Below are 21,234 nucleotides of genomic sequence, written 5' to 3' on the forward strand. Positions count from 1 at the left end.
CGGGTCGCATGCGCCACTACCTACCCCCCCCCCAATCATCGGTGAACGAAACTGTGGCAGCTACAACCAGCGTACGACGAGTACGCGGTTCTTACAGCTGACAATAATGATGATGATGATGACATCACTACTTAAATTCTTCTCGTACTTCTGGATTGACTGCTGGTCGAGATGTATGGTCCACATACCATCGATTACTGGCAGAATCTAGCAGCTAATTACAGGTCCTCAGGCTGAAAAATGTGATCGGGTGAGGTGACCAAATGTGATCAAATTAGGTGTCAAATGCAACTCGTTAATGGACGCCGTCATCTGAAGTAAAGTGTACACTAACTGGTTGGGTCGAGGAATGCACTTTCCTGATACACGAAAACCACTAACCTCGCGGTTTCTACTCATGCAAACTCTTGGTTTAGTCAAAAACCTTAAAGTTATGTGGATGCGAATTGCAAACTGTTTGTCAATCGTGTATACGTTTGCCTTATTTTCTTCAGTACACGCCTGTACTAGGTCAGCGCTTCTAGAATTATTTTGCCAAACCATAGAAAGACTGTGGAAATCTGATTACAAATAACGGTTGACGGTTAACCTGTGGAGTGTTTTGGGTTGACAATTGAACCACGAGTATATATGTATTCGTTCAGCGAATTGTGTTTCAGTCTGTCGAAACGGCTGGCGGCTGACTCTGTCAAGGTGAAAGCGAAGTTAGCCGTCTTTTCAACAATAGGCGTGGTCAGCATCAGACTATTCCCAGAATGGCCTTACTGCTTAAATAGTAGTAGAAATCTAATCCAGAAGTCCGACAAACAGAACCACTCCCTCATTTTGAGGTCTCTTCGTGGCGTTCCGGATGAGCTAACATCATACAAACACCAGATTTTACGTAACCGTTCGTTCTGCTTTACTTCTTTACTTACATATTTGGCGATGACTCCATTTGACTGTGTGGACAAACGCATGGACAAGATCGTGTCGACTGCCCATGGTCCTGTGAAAATGTAGTGTGGAACGCTTTCAACGCGAGTTATATCTTTTATGCTTTAGAAGGCAGCTGACACAGGGGGTGGTTTTTCGGCTAGAACGATACACCAGATGTTCTCTTTGATTTCGTTCTAAACTCATTCACTGAACAGTAATCGACAGCACCGATGTTTGGTCCTTCGACGGTAAATTTGGTATTCTGGAGTGCTTCTCGAAACAATTAACATAAAATGAGGCACTGATGCAAACTTTCAGCCTTTTATTACTTTTTGACTGATATGTGTGGGTACTCATATCTTACAGTGCTTAATGCTTTTTCTGAGTATATCATGGCGTTGATGGTGGTCACTATAAAGCAAATCTATAAACATGAGTACAGTATCTGCAGATTTTTCCATAACATTTGCGCTCCTGGCGGTTTAGTTAAAAATCACGAAGTTGTGCAAAAAATTCATCTCTCTATTTGGAGAATGTTTCTGGGAGTCGGTCAGATTTGCTAACATACGACTCCCGCCACGTTTATCTGGATCTTCAGGAATAAGCATAGTTCCATCAAGTCTGACGTGCTTTTATTCAACAAAGTAAACGGTATTAGGGATGCCAGTAGTTCGATTGCGTAGCTCAAACTAAGCAGACGTAAATTCGGCGTCATATGCCGGCAAACAAGCTGGATACCGTTGATTAAACTTCTCCCAACGAGAAAAAAGCGGGCCGGTAAAAGAAGCTTCCCCATTTTAGAGCCGTGTTTTGCACCCTTAAATTTTGCACGTAACGTCTTCATGTTCCCATATCCAGCCATCATCGTAACTACCCAAAACAGCTATATCAGAATCCTATGTGCTCAGCTGTTATGACGACCTGCACTGCATTTTTATTATCGAATCCAGCATCGAAACGTCACGTTTCGAGCGAATAATCTGCTCTTCAAATTTAACGGTATAACATAGAATACCCAGATAAGTTAGTTCTTCACCGCAATACAACAGTCAGTCACTGCCAACGTTGTATTTGAATGATTGTTTTCTACAGCCAATCTTAAGAGTACAAGAGAAGGCAGTTTTATGGATCTCGTCATTCATATGAGACTCCGCAGTTCTAGGTAACACAATTCAGAATAAAACATGTTACACTAGCCATTTGACTGAGCGGTACTCCATTGATTTTCCCCAGGTCGAACACTAAATGCTTGATTAGCATTTGAGGCATTCCACTGACTCACGTAGTCAATATATAACACGATCCTGCAGGGACAAATTATAAAGCCACTCTTTGACGTTGCCACCGTACCTCTTGTTTAAATCAGTACGTGAGTTTTGTTATTTTGTGGTCACCTTCCCATTAGTCGGTTCAAAGTTAAGGATCCGGTTTGGAAAAAGCAGTTTTTTAAACGGGTGTACAGAATCCGGCCTAATCCCACGATTTGGGATCTGTACAACTTTACTGTAAACATAGTGTAAACATAGTGTCGCAGTTGCCAATAAACCTCAGTTTGAAAGTTATGAATTTCAGGATTTCGAGCGTAACTCAACGTGGCCTAGCTGAATGCTGGAAACAATCAATGCAAAACAAGTGAAAAGGGATAGATTACTTTATTAGAGTAGTGTATTATTGAGTCCATGGACTGACTGAGAACCGCTTGCATTACTCCCCGGAAAAACCCATTTTGCTGCTTCAAAACCATGAGTTTGAATCGGCTCAGACAGCGTTGTTCACCGCTCTTTGAGTCGGGACTTTTAAAAACCAAAATGCTTGTTGCTGATCTGGTTATATCTGAAGCACAACGGGGCACTCAAAAATTGTTCTTTTCTGCTGAGCCAAACGTTACTTTAACCAGCATCGCCAACCACAAAAAATACACTTTGATGATATCCAGATTTGTGAATGGGTACAGTTTATTAGTAAACTGGAACAGTGCCAGGTTACGACTTCAGAATATGAAAACAGGTCATACATTGTAAGTCATATACCGGAATCGCCGAACGATCTGCCCAGGAAGATGCTCTTGCAAAGAGTTTGCACGAATCGACGTATTTAACGAAAATGCGTTTTCAAATGACATTTGGGAACACAGATAGATTAAATGAGTCTAGACGTGCATGCCATCCAACACTGGATTAGTTACAAAGTCCTACATGTAGAGTGCATTAAAATAACCCAAAAACCAGTGAATGAATGAATGAATGAATAAATGAATGAATGGATGGATGGATGAGTGAATGAATGAATGAATGAATGAATGGATGGATGGATGAGTGAATGAATGAATGAATGAATGAATGGATGGATGGATGAGTGAATGAATGAATGAATGAATGAATGGATGGATGGATGAGTGAATGAATGAATGAATGAATGAATGAATATGTTGGCCGAAGATCAACTCGGTTCCATTTTCACTCTAATCAGCCAAGTATGCTGAGCACATGAAAACACCCACTCTTTTCTTCGGAAGGACGACTGGACGGGGTTCTGCCAATGCATGACACGGAAAGTCAGGGTTTCATCTTCTAATATAAATGACGCATAGTTAAATCTAACAAGTTGCCTTCACTATGCCTTGAGTGTTAGAATATTCTACCCATCCTTGCATACTGTTCATCATCAGCCTAATAATACTTAAGCATATTGATAAACTTAGGGTAGTTAGAAGCCCGAAGTTAATCCTTTTACCAGTAGCAAATGTTTCTGTTGTTCGATTGTTCAAATGACTTACGGATTCGAGAAACCAGGATATGATTCGTCCATCAGCACCCAATGACCGGAATTCCATTGTGGTTTCATTCGGTTTTGGGTGCCATGCTACATGCCAACAAGAGTCGTAGTGCCTGGTCTCTAGTTCTGAAAACATATTCATACTGTGATAAGGAGTTTGAGTGACACTCCATGCAGGCGAATCAGATGGTCCTTTATCTCCGTTTAAGATGAATCCTCTTTGGTTATCAAGACTGGCCAGGCTGACTGGTTGCTGAAAGTGAGAGAAAGTGTGAAATATCTATTAACGTAACAGTCTGCAGAACCGGTAACAGAGGAATGAGCAGGAAACTATGGTGTCCTTCATACGGGCATCGTTCCACTAGCGAATGCTGAGGGTCAAGTGCCAGTTGACCTGTTAGCCTAGTTTGGCAGCAGGTTTGATAAAGCACACCTGTCCAATTGTACACTGATAACGTACACTTGCATCTTAGCCACCAATATTTCGACAAAACGTCATTTTTCAAGCTCAATCAACCTTAACTACCTTAACTGTCGCTTTCAGTACTGAGTCCGGCTGTGAAACTTGTCACATTCAAGACTGGACACTGCATTCTTTTCTTTGACCTTTGTTTCTACTGTCGAAGTCAGTGTATTTGACCGCCTTAGATATCAATCTCCTAAAATGATTCGCATTTTCTACCTCTGTGTATCAAACTGACCTCCAAGGGAAATGTTTTTCGACCATCAGTTAGTTAGCTTATCTTGTGGTTCTTCTCGCTTCCATCTCGGTCAACCGCGGTGACTCTTGGAAAGCTGTGGACGTCTTCTTTATCACCAACCTTACTTGGAGGGGTGGTACTCCACTGATGGAGCAATAAACAAGCGCATTGAGATTGATCCTGCCTACCAGCCTCTGAGGACAAAGGAAATCCAGAACCATAGAACCCGAGGCCGAACAAGGACGCAAAGAAAAAATCAATAGAACAGCAAGCTACAAAAATAAGAGACACGCAGCAAACCAACAGAGAAGCCGACCACGACGCAATACAGATCAAGAACGGGCCAACCAGAATCCAGGTTACAGCGTAAAGGCTATAGACTATATAAACGCAGGCACAAAGAGAGGAACTACCCAACCAACAGCGCACTGAAGATGTCTACTAGAATGGTGACGAAACGTTTGCAAATCAATTGCCAAGCTCGGCGAACAGATCAACAGCCACCTGATCAATTACCAACTTACTTACTTCGCCTAGTCTACTCAGGCCCCATTAAAATCCTCTCACCATAACCTGCCTAAGTCACTATCTCGAAGTGCTTCCCGACAAAACACTTTCACCAGCAGTGGAAGAACTAGTCCGATCTTATTCCCATATTTGTTGGAAATATCCCATCTTGTTAAATCAAGATCTCTACGGAGACTATTCTCAGAAGCATAGACAAATCACCCAGTCATCAAAAATATGTTAATCATATCATTTCTTGACGAAACCTACTTGTAAGTTTGCTGATAACCCCACCGCTAGATTTAGTCCCCAAATTTCCATCAAACATACGTTTTAACTGAACATACACACTGGTGTTGATGACAGTCTCTGCTGAGTCCCTCTTGTTGGTCGGAAGAATGAATCGGGCCAACTCAGGCGACAAATTCAATCTTCACTCGTCCACAATGATTCGACGTCTGCACTCAACTAAGGCAAAACTACAACCAAAGTAACAAAAGTCAATTTCTCCGGTCATCAAGCTAAAATCTCACCAGGCTGGCCTACCGAAAAATATTTGTTCTAGGGTTTAGATAAGTCTGCCACTATTAGTGGTTGCACTGCACGATTCCCTTCCACCGGTCTGCCGGTGATGTGTTCGTGTACCTTTCGCGACAAAAGGGTGTGACTTTTCAATGTCTGTGAGTTTTCAAGGACACCAACGTTTATTCACTCTTCTAAGCACCCAATTATTCCCCTTTAACATGTATTATATAATCTCCAGAAATCACGCGCTTGTTTGAACCACGTTTTACTTTTCCTAATTTCAGTCGTGAAACTCATTCAAACTCTGACAATTTTCGCCCCGTCACTACCAGACCCATATTTTTTCACGTTTTATTCTTTACTGGTAAAACAAATAAGGTGAGATCTTGAAAATCTACCGTTGCTGTTTAGGAGCAGCTGCTCTACAAGTGCCCTTCTGATATACGTCTGAAAACTCCGGTGTTTTTTTGTTGGACACTTTCGATGAGGCAAATATGGTAGATCTTCAGATTTCAGTATCTACAGGCCACGCTGATCTCCAAAACCCCAACTGTCTGGGAGACATTCCCAAATGGACAATAGGAATGCACGCTTTCGGGGTGAGGCCGCACTAAAGCTGCCCTCAAGACTCGTGATATTATTGCAGAGTCATTGTTTCCTTTTTCAGCTCCATTGTTATTAGTAATCAAATAATTTTTTGGCAGGGAACCGCTCAGCAGCTTTGTATTCACTGATGGTGGTCCTGCCCACTACGCCACGTCCTATCCTTTCTAGTACTCCATAATATACCCACGTATCTTAAACAATCGTGAACGGATTATCGCTGTACAGAGAGATTATCAATGACCGTTGATTGGCCCAGAAGTCTCTACTGGAATTTGTTTTTTCTGCGACGTCCAGACTAACCAAACCTCTCCAAATCCTATGCACATCTCAGCTTGTTTCTTCGAGCTTCCTAATTTTGTTGATTTATTCTCCGTTTCCCCAAGTTCCTCTCTCAGCGTCCAATCTTTGGACTTTCCCGCCAAACACTACTGACCACTCATGCCAAAAATTGCTCCCTTTTTAATCAGGACATCTTGGGTTACTTTGTCTCTCATGAATCTCGCACAGGATTTTATTCACAGGATCAGGTCCACATTACCTCATCATACTCTTTTCATTTCCCACATCTTGAATTTTATTAATAGAAAGGTATTTGCCTCGTATTGCCTCGTCTTTTATCTGCAACTCTTACCTGCTTGACATCGTCCATATGCATCCAGTAAACACCACTCTACTTTTTAAGTAAGTGTCTTTCGCCAATCTCTCACCATACTAGTTGATAAAAAGCATGGAATATCTTGTTGATTTATTCTCCATTCCCAAAGTTCCTCTCTCAGCGTCCAATCTTTAGACTATCCCGCCAAACACTACTGACCACTCATGCCAAAAATTGCTTCCTTTTTAATCAGGACATCTTGGGTTACTTTGTCTCTCATGAATCTCGCACAGGATTTTATTCACAGGATCAGGTCCACATTACCTCATCATACTCTTTTCATTTCCCACATCTTGAATTTTATTAATAGAAAGATTATTTGCCTCGTCTTTTATCTGCAACTCTTACCTGCTTGACATCGTCCATATGCATCCAGTAAACACCACTCTACTTTTTAAGTAAGTGTCTTTCGCCAATCTCTCACCATAATAGTTGACAAAAAGCATGGAACATACCTATTAGGCGCCTCCAGAATGAAAAGACCAGCCATGGACCGTCAAAGTGTTTTCACCAGCCTTATGAGTGGTGTACATTTTTCAGTTACCACTCTTCGTTCATTGTTAGTATTGTCCTCTCAAAATCGGGATGGCCACGTAAATCCTAGAAGTTCCAGGTAGTCCCACATACCCATTTTTCTAAGGGCTTTCAGGTAGCTGGCACGCGTCGCCGCCACATTACTCTTCTGCTTCTGTTCTCTTTCTCTAAACTATCAGAATTTCGGAGACCTCTGTGAAACCCAACAACGTAACTTCGATACGCGGTGCACCACGACCTTGCGAAAATGTGCTTGGTAAGAAGGTTTTGTAAATCCACTATTGTACATCATTATTCTCTTCGAGGTCCATGGCCTCAGAACTACGCATTTATCGCGTAATAAAACAGACCACTGGAGTGCTTCATGTACGGCTCTCAAAATGTGTCTCGCGTAGACGTCCGTGAAACGCCCATAAAGCATCCGTTTGGATGCACTTAGAGGTGCCTCTTTTCTTTCACCACTTGTATGCTCGAATTTCTGTCCATGAATCTCCTGGATGAACAATCCTGAATTCAGTTCTACTTGACCGCAAATACCTTACATATATATACTCTAGTACAATTGGTTCAGAGAAACACATTGTCAGATATGACAGTCTAATGTAGTTTCACATTAATGGACATTACTCACTTATACAAACAGTAGTTGCCATTTTGACGAGTTCACTCCAGCTGACTAACAATCAGAATCTGAAATCTTTGGTCACGAAGATTACAAAGATACTTGTAGGACGACCGAAATTTCCACAGATTTCCCGAGCAGAAATCAAATTGTCGGGAACAAGACCTAAATTCCATTTGGATACAATTTACTCAAGAAATGCTTGTGACAAAGTATTCTATTGAGAATGTGGTTGCAGTGGTGGACCTTTCCTGTGTTGCGTCCGAAGTACTACCCTCTGTGATGTTGTAGCTACAATTTTCATAATTAAGAGTATCCTTAGGAGCATCCGGCCAACAGGTTTCATTATTTGGACGTACTGCGCTTTAACAGTGGGGCAAATTTTGTGAACAACAGAAATGCCTTATTAGCATCGCGTTCACTCCATTCGTCCACAATGCTCAGCGTCAGCAAATGGCTGCTCAGCGTAGCCAACACTCCCAGAAATGCCTTATTAGCATCGCGTTCACTACATTCGTCCACAATGTTCAGCGTCAGCAAATGGTTGTTCAGCGTCATCAAATGGTTGCTCAGCGTAGCCAACACTCTCACTACTGGTATGCTTTATGCAATCAATAGCAAATCAAGTAATGTGGGGGACTGGTGATTCTCCTCATTGATGTGTCCATCTGAGTAGTGAGTACCAAAAGGATGTTCGGCAACAAGTGTCAGGAGAGCGTGTTTTAACAGAGTGAGACCATTCGAGAAACGAACGTTCCAAGTACTTCCCACATTGGAGGAGAACACTGTGATTTCGGAAAGCAATAAACCCTTAGATGAGAATGTTTTGCCACGCTCACTGTTTAGATGAACTAGTTCACGTCAGTTAGCGAATATACACTCATTTGCAAACTAACTTGGTTTTTCAACTCACCTGGAACCCAACTGTATCTCTCGTTTGTGAAGTTTTCATGCAACTGAATGTGGTGCACCAGGCCGCCTCATGTTTCAGCACATTCAGTTACCTGAAAACAGCACAAACGAGGGATTCAGCTGGGTTTCAGGTGAGTCTCTCGAAAAACCAAATTAGTTTGCGAATGAGTGTATATTGGCTAACTTCGAGCAATTTGGTTTCGAGTAGAACATAAGGTTGACGGAAACTCGGGGACTGCGCCTACCTGTTGAGCCCCAAGATGGGCAAGACCGGTCGTGGGCTGTCGATGGATTTCCAGCAACCTTATGAGTAGTACATCATGGCATGTGTCCATGGCATATGTTGAGACCCATCAATAGGTGACACATGGATTTTCAGCAACCTTATGAGTAGTACATCACAAAGATACACTTTACGTGAACTTTCAACTTGTGGATGACAACATGAGGACAGAAACCTATAGTTGGACTGTTCCAGTTTGGAACCAGAGCAGTAAACACCCTAGACAGCCTGAATGAGGGAAGCGGTCCATGGGATATGTTGAGACCCGTCAATAGGTTACATGGACGAGATGTCCCAGTGTTTAGAGCGCGAATTTACTGACTGAAAGGTCCGTGGTTTCGCCTTTCGAATTTCCCTGTCTAGGCTTGGACAGCCTGACAGTATCCAAGCCATCGTGCTTCCTTCTGCTGGCATGGCAGTTGGGCACCGAAAGGGTATTACAGCTAAATGAGAACCGATAACCTTTTAGCACGTATATTGGTTTACAAGATGCTTGACCTTTCCAAAGTCCATATGATAGAATCTAACTCAACCAAATTCGTATCAGTCGTAGACAAGATTAGGCTATTCAAAACACTGCTATAAACAGCTAAACGTGTTTGCAGTTTGCCACAGTTAAAAAGATTGATTATACTTCTGAGCATCCGTCCGTTGCCTAACTGTCAAGTGTTCCGCTGTTGGTTGGAAAGCTGAGGGTTCTAAACGCCTCGGATTTTCGCGAGGTGGGTACCACTGATGCCTTCCAATAAGAATAAAACAACTGAACAGTGCTTATCAAATTTTCAGCACTAGTTGTCTGCACTTACTGGATGAAATCCGAATTAAAAATTCACGAATTTCCTCACACTGGCAAAGGTTGTTAGTAAAAGCCTCAAACGTCTTGTAAAAGCTTGTGAATCTGCAGAGCCTCAAACAGTTCAAGCAGTTCACATAGTACCGAGGAACAATGCTTGGTTGTTCTTGTAATTGACAACCAATATCGAACGCCCAATGAACAAGGCTCAAGAACAATCGTAATGTGCTGTTAAAATGCGTCTTAGCCAAATATTCAGAGGCACTGTACTCCACAAGTGGGGAAGTGCTTGGTTGGGCTTATCTGCAGACCGTTTAGGCTATCAGTTCACAATAATTTGTGTGGGCATGTTCCTTAGAGGAGTAGACGTACGTCAGGCAGAACACATGGCGAAGCACACGCCACATTGAAGGACGAAATTAACTCATTTATTGCTTTTCACTGAACATCTGATTGCCACTATCCTGATCACATGACACCAACATTTTCTTGTACACATCTGTCACTCTCCCTCTGACGCTATGAACTTTCAGATATAAGCCCCATGTTTTACATCTTGAGGCCAAGAGCAATCAAAGAAATACTAGCGTCTTGCAAATGTTTTTACCACTGTAAACAAGCAGGACTTCACGTATTACTGACGAAAACATTTGTGACAAAAATGTTTACCGTTTCGACGAATTACACCACATCTTGGAGCTATCGAATCCGCCAAAATTATGATTTATTATACCGTGTATAATTAAACATCCTACTGCCCGAATTAGAGCAACAGAACACTTTGCCCACCTACTTTTCGAAAAAAAACTCCTAGAAAAAACTCTGCCTTGTATTTTCAGTTGCTAAGTCCTAGTCTTTTTTCTCTTACCATGAACAGTAGACTCTAAGTAAACTAAATTTTTCCGATGTAGAATGGCATCTATGAAACTGTTATGGACTGATCAATATCCCATTAAGTTCTAGATTCTCACTCACTGATACTCTTTCCAGTTAAAGCCTTTAAATGAATGTTGGGAGTAGATCTCGTTTACGACTTACGCTTTCGTTCTTCAAAGTGTAGACTGCTACCGATCCGTCCAGAAATCCAGCACATATAATATTTGGCTTCATGGGATGGACATGGAGAGCCAACACTGGAGAAGCAGTGACGATGGTGTACTCCGGATAGGTTGTGTTTTTCAAACTGAATAACAAAATTGCACCTCCCATTTTCTGGTCCTTTGCTATGGATGAAAAATCGTGGTATTCTCGAGTTAAAGTACCTGAATTTGATTGACCATGGATTTGATTGTACAGCCAAAAGACTGATGTACCATGACCTGCCATGTAAACCAAATACTGACTATATCTTACAGTGGACAGTGCGTAGTAAAACGGCACCAGCTTGATATGATTTCCTGTTTGAGAGGTTTGCGTTTGCATGAACTCCTCGTCCTCGTTACTCGAGAAACAATCAATACCTCGACGACAATACTGGAAATTACCGTAAATTCAGCCCGCTTCAACGAAATGACGAAACAACTAATCTTGAATATGCCTCTAAAACGTAAGACAGAGTATTGAAACCTCAGTGAGATTCTTGTGTCTTTCCAATTTAAGTTCAGAACCATAAACTTTTCAACTAACCTATGAAAGGGAAAAGTTCAAATTTAACATGGTAGGGATTTTCATAATTAATAACAGGTTGCAAACAGGTACAAATGTTTTGAACAACTTCAACCTTGGTACAAGTTTCTCCACAAGTGTCCATTTGTTCGTGCAGTCATTGGCACTCAGCCGGAAACCAACTCGATTCACAAAAATCCATGCAGCTGCGCATAGCTTGTTCGTGCTACTAGAAGCCTCTTAGCCCGCAAAATAATAAAACCCAGCCAAATCGTAAAGACAGTTTGCAAACATGACAACTACTCAACATTCAAGCCACAGGGTAGCGCGCTATCCAGGTACGAAAGCAAACATTTTGTAATACAGTGCAATCCCATTGGAAGAACATTGTAACAACACCATTCCGGTTGCTAGCTGCCATTCCACCCTGAGGAAGCATGTGCGCTGAGATACTGCCAAGTTTCCCTAGCTTAGATAGAAGTAATAACTAAAGGAAATGGTCAGAGTTAGGAGAAGTCTGTTATGACGGTAATGAACTGGGACCAGCGATAGTGTTCGTCTTCACAAAGACATCTATTCTCTGTAGCAGTGTACTCCAAATATGTATAAAAAAGTTCTTAATAATTTCAGCTCAACACAAAAATATGTGACTTTAAGGTACTTCTAACTTATTTTACCACATCCCCTCAGCTATGGACAGTAGCCAGGATGTTTACTAAGAAGACTTGACGTAAAGCAAAAAAGGGTTGACGAAAGCGATCGGCTTCAAAGCCAGAAAAATTTATTTTCTTTCAACCAATCAAAGATAGCCTAAAAGAGTACACTTAAAATCACAAACCACCCGATCCCTACTATAAATTACCCGCTACATTCGGCATCCTACTTCACGTGTTCAATAAAATTCACTGGCAAGGACCTTCAACATCGCCAAGTAAAAACTCAAACTGTGAAGATAGAAGCAAGTGGGCTGCAGTGCTTACCAGAAGAGATGAATTTAGCTGAATCCATAATGCTTTTTTCATCAAGTTCAGGTTGTTGCAGTGTGTGAAGTCTTTATATGAAGAGTATTGGCTCCTTAACGGTAAGGCTAGTTACTCTACAAATACAGGGGCTGGGTGTGAACTGCTTTTCTTATTTATCTTCGTTGAATTTTAGAATCCCGGTTGTCTGACTTCTGTTTGCTCGCTTCTTAGTGACACATCTGTAGCGGACAAGGTGTGGAATCTTCCGACATCGTCACTCAGAATCTAATAGTTCCCTGGCCACGTAAGTTGATTTTAAACAGTTTATTTTTCGTGAAAATGAGCGGTAATTTTCGGTGAAAAAAACACTTCTGGTTTTTACGCTGTATACTCCACATTGCTGACAATCGTTTCTTCTTGGTTCAAGAAAATTCACCGTATTTTCTTCCAAATGCATAACACCAGTGGTGAAGTATTTATGCATTAAAAGTACAAGGCTGAGTTCCTGTTCGGAAGGCATATCCGGAAAGCCAGTATGGAAAATCAAACTATATTCACTAACAACTGGTGTCTTATGTTGAGTTTTTTCTTAGCCTATCTGATGAACACGGTTAAGTTTTGTAATATCTTTGTACCAGTGACCGGTTTCATGCGACCAAAAGTGCCAAACTAAATCATTTTCTAGGTAATGCATTGACAAGTAAAAATGGATTTAAACATGTTAGCATTATGAAACCTTAACATGGTTAAATAACGACCAGAACACGCTCTCAGTTACTTTCCTTCGTTGGTCGATCACGGATCAGTATAGTTCAGTCACACCACTGACAAAGTTAATTAGATAGTTGAACCATTAGAATAGTTAACACAGAGGCCAGGTAAGACAACACTAATTGACACGCTGCGCGTAAGCATCGGTACCAGAGTGACCAAAAGATTTTCGGCAAAACGAATGTCCGTGTCCCAACATTCTCAGTCCGCTTTAACCCCAGGTCACGGGGCAAAATGCTGTCCGATACAGGTCCACTCCGACGTTCTATTTTAGAGTAGAACGAAACCTGCTGGTTTGGAATTTTGTCGTCCAAGAGTAGCTTTTCCCGATTTCGGTCTACGGAAATAATATTTTCACTCCTGCATGCATCCGAAATAGATTTGCTAGTCAACACAATCAATATAAAGAGATTCACTATCGGGCTTAGTTACCTAAATCTGTTGTACAATGAACCACCTCGTAGATAGATATTCTGGTCTTTTAGAACCGTTCATCCTACGAGCATTACAGAAAGCTCGGTAAAACATCCTCTCATGTGTTCAAACTCCAGGCTGGAAACATGAGAACACCTTGAATTATTTCGTCTGATATAGGTACAAAATTTTGACGTTACCGAGAATAACCTGTAGTAACATTATGTGAATACAAACGATACAAATAGATTTACCTCTCCAGTCTATATGCACCGATGGACCCCAAGCACAGTGGGTGATGCCATATTGGGTTTGCTTTGAGTCACGTGTGAGGCCAGCTGGAAGATCTGTATGCAGCGTGCGTTTCAAGGAGTAAGACCAAATTGTTGTGCTAAAACCACCAGCATGTTCAACTGGTGAACAACTAAGACCCATCTTGTATGCAAAGATTATCTTGTAGCCCGCACCACTCATAAAGCGTGCCTAGGTTTACGTTTATGGCTAGCTCATGATTGCCATCACTAAGGTAATAAGGCGGGCCAAATATACACGGAATGCAATACAATAACTGGGAATTTGGAACAGTGTGCAATGCAATACAACTAATAGAAAATAACTGTGAACTAACATTGAGAACAAACAGAAAACTGGTGATACAGACCCGGGGTTTGCAGCAGCAACCTTCTAAAATCTCCTCTTGGTTCAAGGTGTAGTGTTTCTCCGGATAGCAACGATGGTGTCAGGCAATTTCCGTGATTGAGGGGTGATTGACTAAGACAGAGCTCATCACACTGCTGTGCAAACAAATAAATAAAAAAAATACAAATCGTTCAGCTGTAGCACCCTTCCGGTGCCTAGCTGCCATGCCACCTGAAGGAAGCACGAGGGCTGGGATACTGCCAGGTTGCCCAAGCCTAGACAGGGGAAGTCGAGTGCCGAATGTCGGGTTCGAACCACGGACCTTCCGGTCGGTAAATTCGCGCTCTAACCACTTGGGCTATTTCGCCCCCTGTGCAAACACCTGTGGACAAATGGCTCAGTGATAGACTACTGGCCGGATGGTCGCATTTCCGAAACTCTGAGTTTCGTGAGATGCATACTACTGACGAAAAAGGTGTGAAGAGCTTCTCGGCTTTTCAGCATGGACTAACTTTGCGGACCGGGCAAAATCACCATTGGAAATTATCAGATCTCTTCATATCATTATCAACAACAATATTTTTTCAAAGGTATAAAGCGTCAGCAATGTCTTATATTATTCAAATGGCAAATATGGTTCACTGGTAGGAAGATACGAGGTGGCAGAAAATGAAAAAACACATATCTGGTTTGAACTTACATGATCCGTATCCTATATACAGTAAGTCCATATAGGCATTTGACCATTCTATGCAACTAACTGGTAGATGTCTTGCCCGTACTTCAGTATGCTTGATTCGCCATAGTGGATATAGGCTTCCGTGTTGCCGATATTCATCAGCTGGGTCGTTCCACACAACGTAGTCCATCAAAATGTCATCTATTTGATTTTGACAAACCATGCGTTCCAGGACACGCAAATTGTACACAAGGTTTTTCACATATTCCGGCTGAAATTAACAAGAAAACCTAGCGTCTAGTGGCGAGTACACACTAAGTCAACGTGTGTTGAGGAAAGTTGACAGTGAACCTCAGTTTGCGATCGTTCCAACTATCGAACAGAGCATCCGGTTTACAGTTGCTTTAATGCTAAACTGCTGACAAAATATGGGGTGCAGAACAACACTCCCACGAACGCAATACATAGAGACAAAGGATAGTGCGCTGCGCATTACATGGCGAATAAATTTGCGAGGTCTGAGCGTACGCACAGGTCTCTGATATCACTGGATTCGAACAAAAGTTCCATTCCAAGGCAATATATCTGGTTCTGTACAAGAGAAATAACTTGTCGAATGGCGTTTTTTAAAACGAAGCTAAATTTCTGGACACAATACGCCAATTTGTAAATAAGCATAGTACAGGTAAAGACGACTGACGAGTAGCGAAAAACAAGCGCGCTGTAAAATCAGACCAGTCTGTACGATGCGCGGAGTTTGTGAACAGCAAACAAGCAGACCAATTAGGGTTCGTTCAACAGTATTATCTGAGAACGTTGCTCGTAATTGTACCAAATAGCCTGAAAGTTGCGGAATCTGTATTTGACTAGAAACCAGTATGATGGAGGAAGTTTATCTTGCCGAGGAAATAATAAAACGGACGGAATCGATGCACTAAGTCATCCGGAGTTTATCAGAGGAAGGCTGACTGCCCGCGCCCGATCGCCAAATAAACCATGCAAGACACTGAAGACAGCGTATGCAGAATGGGTGCAAGAAATGGTTCTCAGTAAATGGACGCAGTCAACGCCTTAAGAAGAACTAACGTAGCGTACAGATTATCAAAACCGCAACGGTAATGACTGTAGGGGTCAATTGTTTCCAGACAAATTGGGAGTAGTTATTCGATTCCAGAAGTATCTTCAACGATACTTCTTCGAAGAATTCAGTTAGACTGCATTAATACAAAGTTCACTTTTCACAAAGAATGGTTGTAAACGGATACAACCGCAAATTGGACCAAAATTCGCGGACAAAAAACTGAGCATACCTTATTCTTCCCGGTTTTCAAAGCACAGTTTATCATTATCGCAGTTATTCTGGTCTGGTTCTTGGTAGAAAGCATTAGACTAGATGATTGCTTGTAGCATTTAGAGATAATGGAAAAGGCATATATGAACGGTTTGCAGGCAGAATTATTCGATGCATGTGAAGAGCTCTTGTCCCAGAGTCTCCATTTTAACCCATTTGCTAGACCTCTGGCGTGGACCTGATTCAGTTCACGCCACTAACTCATTACAGTGATGGTTTTATCTGCAAAGAAAAGCGAACGTATTCAGAGTTTTGGGTCAAATTCGGCTCAGATAGTATCAAGACGATTTAGCACCAAGTGGTGTATAATATGGAGTTTTTTAAGTCAAAACACTGTAGTGTAATTGGATGTTGTTATGCAACGTTTCATTTGCCGTGGGCAAACAATTCAGGGATTATGGATATCATCAAAACAGGTTGCCCATGGCAACGGGAACGTCAGTTTACAACACCTTACCCCCTTGGTGTGTTTTGACTTTAAAAGTTCTTCAAAAAAGCAGACGTATATTTACGGGGTTGTGTATCATCATCCACTTGGATTAGGAAATAAACAAACAGCCTCCGTCTATGTCAGCTTTCAACGTGCACAGCTCCCACCCCGGTACCTGCCTGGTTCAACTTGTTCACAGTACAGTGTGTCGTTATACGATCACTTGGTTAGAAGTTGTTCAACGGCGGCACACGAGAAAGAACTTCGTGGGTACGCGTCGACGTGGGTAGAGGTCAACAGTGAATGTTAGGATTAGCGTAATTCACAAATGAATGTCCCAAATGAGTTCACATTAGACATTATATATAGATTATTGGATTCACCTGTGCCCTGCTATTCATTTGGAAGGTGGATTCCTTGACTTTCGATTCGCTCGTTAATGGACGCTTTTCCTGAAGGAAAAATGGAACATCGAGTAGTGAAAGTCTCCAGTAAGTGTCTCAGACGAAAGACGAATAAAATCATGGCCCACAATCTCGTACAGAATCTTATGTTAGTTGCCTTGAGGTGCGCAGAAAATTTCCAGGAAAAGTTCCAGTGATGTGAATTTTATGGAAGAAGGGCGCCATAAAACGCCTAGTTGATAAACCAATTAGATATTTGGCGAAAAAGACTTTTTTCTCTGGAGATGCTCTAAAACATAAGGGGCCAGCTGGACATAAAAACGACTTACCACAGAGGTGAAGACTGTGGTGTTTTGATGTTTGGTTCTTGAATAGAGGGCGTATCTGGTTCAGTTGATTCAGCTCATCCTGTAGTGTCGTTTTACACGCTGTCTGAATGCTCGTTATTGGCAGTCGGCAGCAGCACAACCTACTAATATCCGGAGAGATTCACACTGGCAGTATCTCACGACTAGGTGGCCTGGAGTGCATGACCAGCACTCTTAAAAATTGTCGTCTAAAAAAATAAGTAATTCAAACACATCACGCCGTCCAAGGCTGAGACTATTCCAGAATAAGGAAAGTTCGACTTTTTCCTCTCTCAAGAGATTACCAATACCTTTAGGGTGGTGAGAAGCTTTTGTAACTTGGATTCCGATATTAAGTTGCATTCACAGTCGCCCTGAGTTGAAAAGTCTTGCAGTAATCTGCAACTTTTCGACTTGGAAATCTCAGTCGAGATTTTTGATCCTGCACATGAAGTCAACCTATATAGAAAAGGCGAGGTGCACCGTGCAGATGCTTCATTTTTATTAGGAACCGTCAGCAATGCGCATCTCTCGGGCCTCTAGGAGATTTGAATTTCAGAAACTTCTGTTGCTGGACACGTGACCAGGTGATTTGAACTGTTTGGGATTAAGAACGGGTGTTACTGTATCCCCTCTAGATGTAGACGAATGACACCGCTAATCGACTGCTCGTGGTCGAAATATCTGACCTCCAACTACAATAACTCCTCATATTCGTGAGACCTGCACGTTGATTCTTTCTGATGGACAAAAACAGCTGTTTACTGCTTTCCAGCCCTTTATTGTGGACTGACTAGTTGCGCGGTGGAAACCATAATCGTGTAATCCCTATCAGGAATGTTCATCTGTGCATATCCTACGAATTCCAATAGGGACTTGAACTCGTGCCCCGTGGGGAAAATTGCAAATGCCTCTTAGCAAATATGGACCATGGATGGGAGTTCTTCATTAATCTAATTAAAAACTACCTCTCATCAGCATTGTGTGATCCGATGATGATAAGGGCTTCGTCATATTAATATGTGAGCAAGTCATAGTGCTGAGCAGCCACTCGTGGGTGAATGGCAGGTTACTAAATTTCTATTCAAGAGGTCGCGGGTTTCTTTCTTTCAGTGTGACATGTGCTGGTGGGAAAAGAAGGATACAATGCTTCTTGGTCTGCAAATTCATGCTGACATTGCTCACTGGACCGAATCCATCTATTAATTAGGTTTATTAATCAAACTTTCATCGTTCCACACAAGCTGACTGACTGGCCAGTGGCTCTGTGGATGGGCAACATAAGAGACAACCTGGTTGCTTCGGCCCACCCTGTTCAAACAAACTCTCACTGGGTTGGAGCACGAGTAACGATAACTTGAATTTGCACCTATGTCTGTGTTCCGATATCATAAACAGTTAGTTAGAAGGAGTGATTTTGGAGAAATGACCGACAACCGCTAGGAATTCGGTGTTAGTTCTTAAAGAGTAAGAAAACAGTTTGATGCTTTATGAAGTTATCGGAAGAAATCGCTGCTTTATTAAGCAAACATTCTCTCACCATCAGGACTTCAACTGCGTACTTCATCTTGACGCACCCAGCTGCCTCAAGTTTTGGCGTTTATAAAATAAGAGAATATGTGTAAAAAAATCACATACGGTACGTAATTAGTTATCCTAAAGAGGTACATGTTTTCGAGATTGGATGTAATTTGTAAAACAACCTCAGTAGAAGAATATTCGCCTTCAAAAGACTAAAACGGCGAAATAACCAATCCATTGCAGAAGTCTTACGGTATCAAGGTTGCGATGGGCACTGAGCAGATGGGCAAATAAATAGGGTGTTGTATCAGCGTCGCGTTTGATGCACACATGTTCTCACTACTGAGTACCCTAAAATCATAGAAGAGCTCTAAGCTAGAGGATTTGGGTGAATTTCGGGGTCAAATTGGTCAAGTTGAAGTTGATGTGGTTGTTTAATTGGGCTGAGGTCTGCTGAGCGATCTACGTCCATTTTGAACTTCCCACAGAAACTCACCTTTTGTTGATCATACGCATCACATATTATTGCTTGATCTACCTGGCCAGAGAATGTGGAGCGTTGAATCGATTTGCAGTCAACAGCATCGTCCTGAAACAAACAAGAGACATCATCATCAGCTTATTCTAAGACTTTGAAAGACTCAGCCACACGTTGCCAATGTTATCTGACAGGTTTACCCTCTGGGGTATCACAGAAAACGGAAAAAGCGCTGTCATGGCAACGATCAAACAAGGTATTGTCGTGCTTTGTTTCATTCCTACCCATTAATTCCGTACAGAATAGTTTTAATTAGCTTCATTCAATGCGTAGCAAGGGCTTCAACCACTACTATTACCAGGATTTGCACAAAGGATCCACTTCATACTGCGAATCATTCCGAATTGCTCCCTGCAAGAAATGGACCTTTCCATGTAAAAGCTACCTTAACCGAGTGATTGTTGAATCCATACGGGATCCGAGGATTACAACCTTCTGGATAGGTGTCTGAACACTGGACCATTCAGTTACGGGAATCTAGTCACTAGAAGGGCGTGTCCACCTAGACGAAACGTTCCTTTGTTTGAACCAGAATAGTAAAACTTCCGCGGAAAATAGTGGCGAATTTCGAGGTAATCGGCGCCAAGTATCTTCGGACGAAATACTATCACTCGTTTTTCTTACTGAGGCCAGTCATTCTACATTTAATCGTACATGTCACGCACTCAGTTGATCTCATTTTGTCCATAAATTGCTTCGACCAGGGAACTAATTAGATGATATATTGTTGATGAGTGGTTGGTGATCGGTTCATCAAATTTGGCAGATAAGTAGCAAAAGTTTCTTCACCAAATCAGGGGGGTCGTCAATGCGTGTACTGACTGGCCAAACGGACAACGGTGTACACCATTGCCAAGTCAAAAAACCTCACTTTTTACTATCAACCTGTCAACCTGTTACCTACGTACTGTGAATAACTCTCATCACACATTTTAAATCAAGCCCACTCGTCTGCGTGAAAGGAATTCAGCATCGTGAGGAACATATGAATCTGGCTTGATATATGATTCGATGCTCAGCTGAACCTCAAAATAGGGATTATGGGTTAGGCTAGTCTGAATTGATAAATCACGAGGTTAACCTATCGCCGCAGTGCGACTGAAATAAGCCAGCCATTGACTTTCTGTTCCCTCTCTGATCTACAACCTGAGTTTAGTGCACGTATTTAATCAGGAAAATATGGTTAGAAGTGTGCGTTTCGGAGATACTCACGCGCGTTTCGATCACGTTGGTCTGCGTTCCCCTTTCACATTTGTAGAATACATCCGGTCGTGACCGTTGTTCGCTAGTCCTGCGTACATCTGAAACCATACTTCCTCCATCAAACGAATTGAGCTGAGTGATGAAAAAATAGTTATGGTTAGCCAATCATTCTACTATGTCGGTAGGTTCATTTGCTTGGGTCTTCTGGCTCTGGAAGAACTGTAAATCGGGAAATACCTGTTTGAATCCTGACATATCAGTTCATATAAGGCCACTTTTGCCAGGTTGACTCATAAGCATATAGCTATCTATACTAAGCAAACTGCAGCGAAAATTTCCGAATATTTTTAGATCTAAACTCCCAACAAAAACACAAGATTCTTGGTTCGGGAAGTTTGTATTTCAAATTCAACTTGCTGAGCGGAAGATTAGAACAAGGTTCACAATGTCAAATGTTCCGCGAAATCCTAGTCAGCCCATCTTGATTTAAAGACTACCGATGAGTGACACCGATGAGCTTGTTGTGAGGAATTCGAAAA

General features: G+C 41.9%; 2 protein-coding genes across 2 annotated transcripts in view; both read right to left on the reverse strand.

Moving 5' to 3' along the window:
- The window catches only part of T265_02269 (hypothetical protein), a gene marked incomplete at both ends in the record, with an annotated part of 30,423 nt that extends 15,975 nt beyond the window's left edge, over positions 1-14,448 (reverse strand). Inside the window, 6 exons of the mRNA XM_009166473.1 lie at positions 3,695-3,946; positions 4,808-4,898; positions 8,940-9,058; positions 9,357-9,500; positions 10,870-11,049; positions 14,356-14,448. Of these exons, the coding sequence (XP_009164737.1) occupies positions 3,695-3,946; positions 4,808-4,898; positions 8,940-9,058; positions 9,357-9,500; positions 10,870-11,049; positions 14,356-14,448 (879 nt within the window). The remainder of the gene's footprint in view (positions 1-3,694; positions 3,947-4,807; positions 4,899-8,939; positions 9,059-9,356; positions 9,501-10,869; positions 11,050-14,355) is intronic.
- A 49-nt stretch (positions 14,449-14,497) lies between these two features.
- T265_02270 (hypothetical protein) lies at positions 14,498-20,827 on the reverse strand (the record flags this gene model as incomplete). The annotated part of the gene is made up of 5 exons (XM_009166474.1): positions 14,498-14,682; positions 14,923-15,172; positions 17,066-17,134; positions 19,451-19,543; positions 20,705-20,827. 5 exons carry the CDS (start codon positions 20,801-20,803, stop codon positions 14,498-14,500), a joined length of 696 nt encoding a protein of 231 aa, XP_009164738.1.
- Between the last annotated feature and the right edge of the window lie 407 nt (positions 20,828-21,234).

The sequence above is a fragment of the Opisthorchis viverrini genome (genome assembly GCF_000715545.1).
Source record: "Opisthorchis viverrini unplaced genomic scaffold opera_v5_26, whole genome shotgun sequence".
Lineage (NCBI taxonomy): Eukaryota > Metazoa > Platyhelminthes > Trematoda > Opisthorchiida > Opisthorchiidae > Opisthorchis > Opisthorchis viverrini.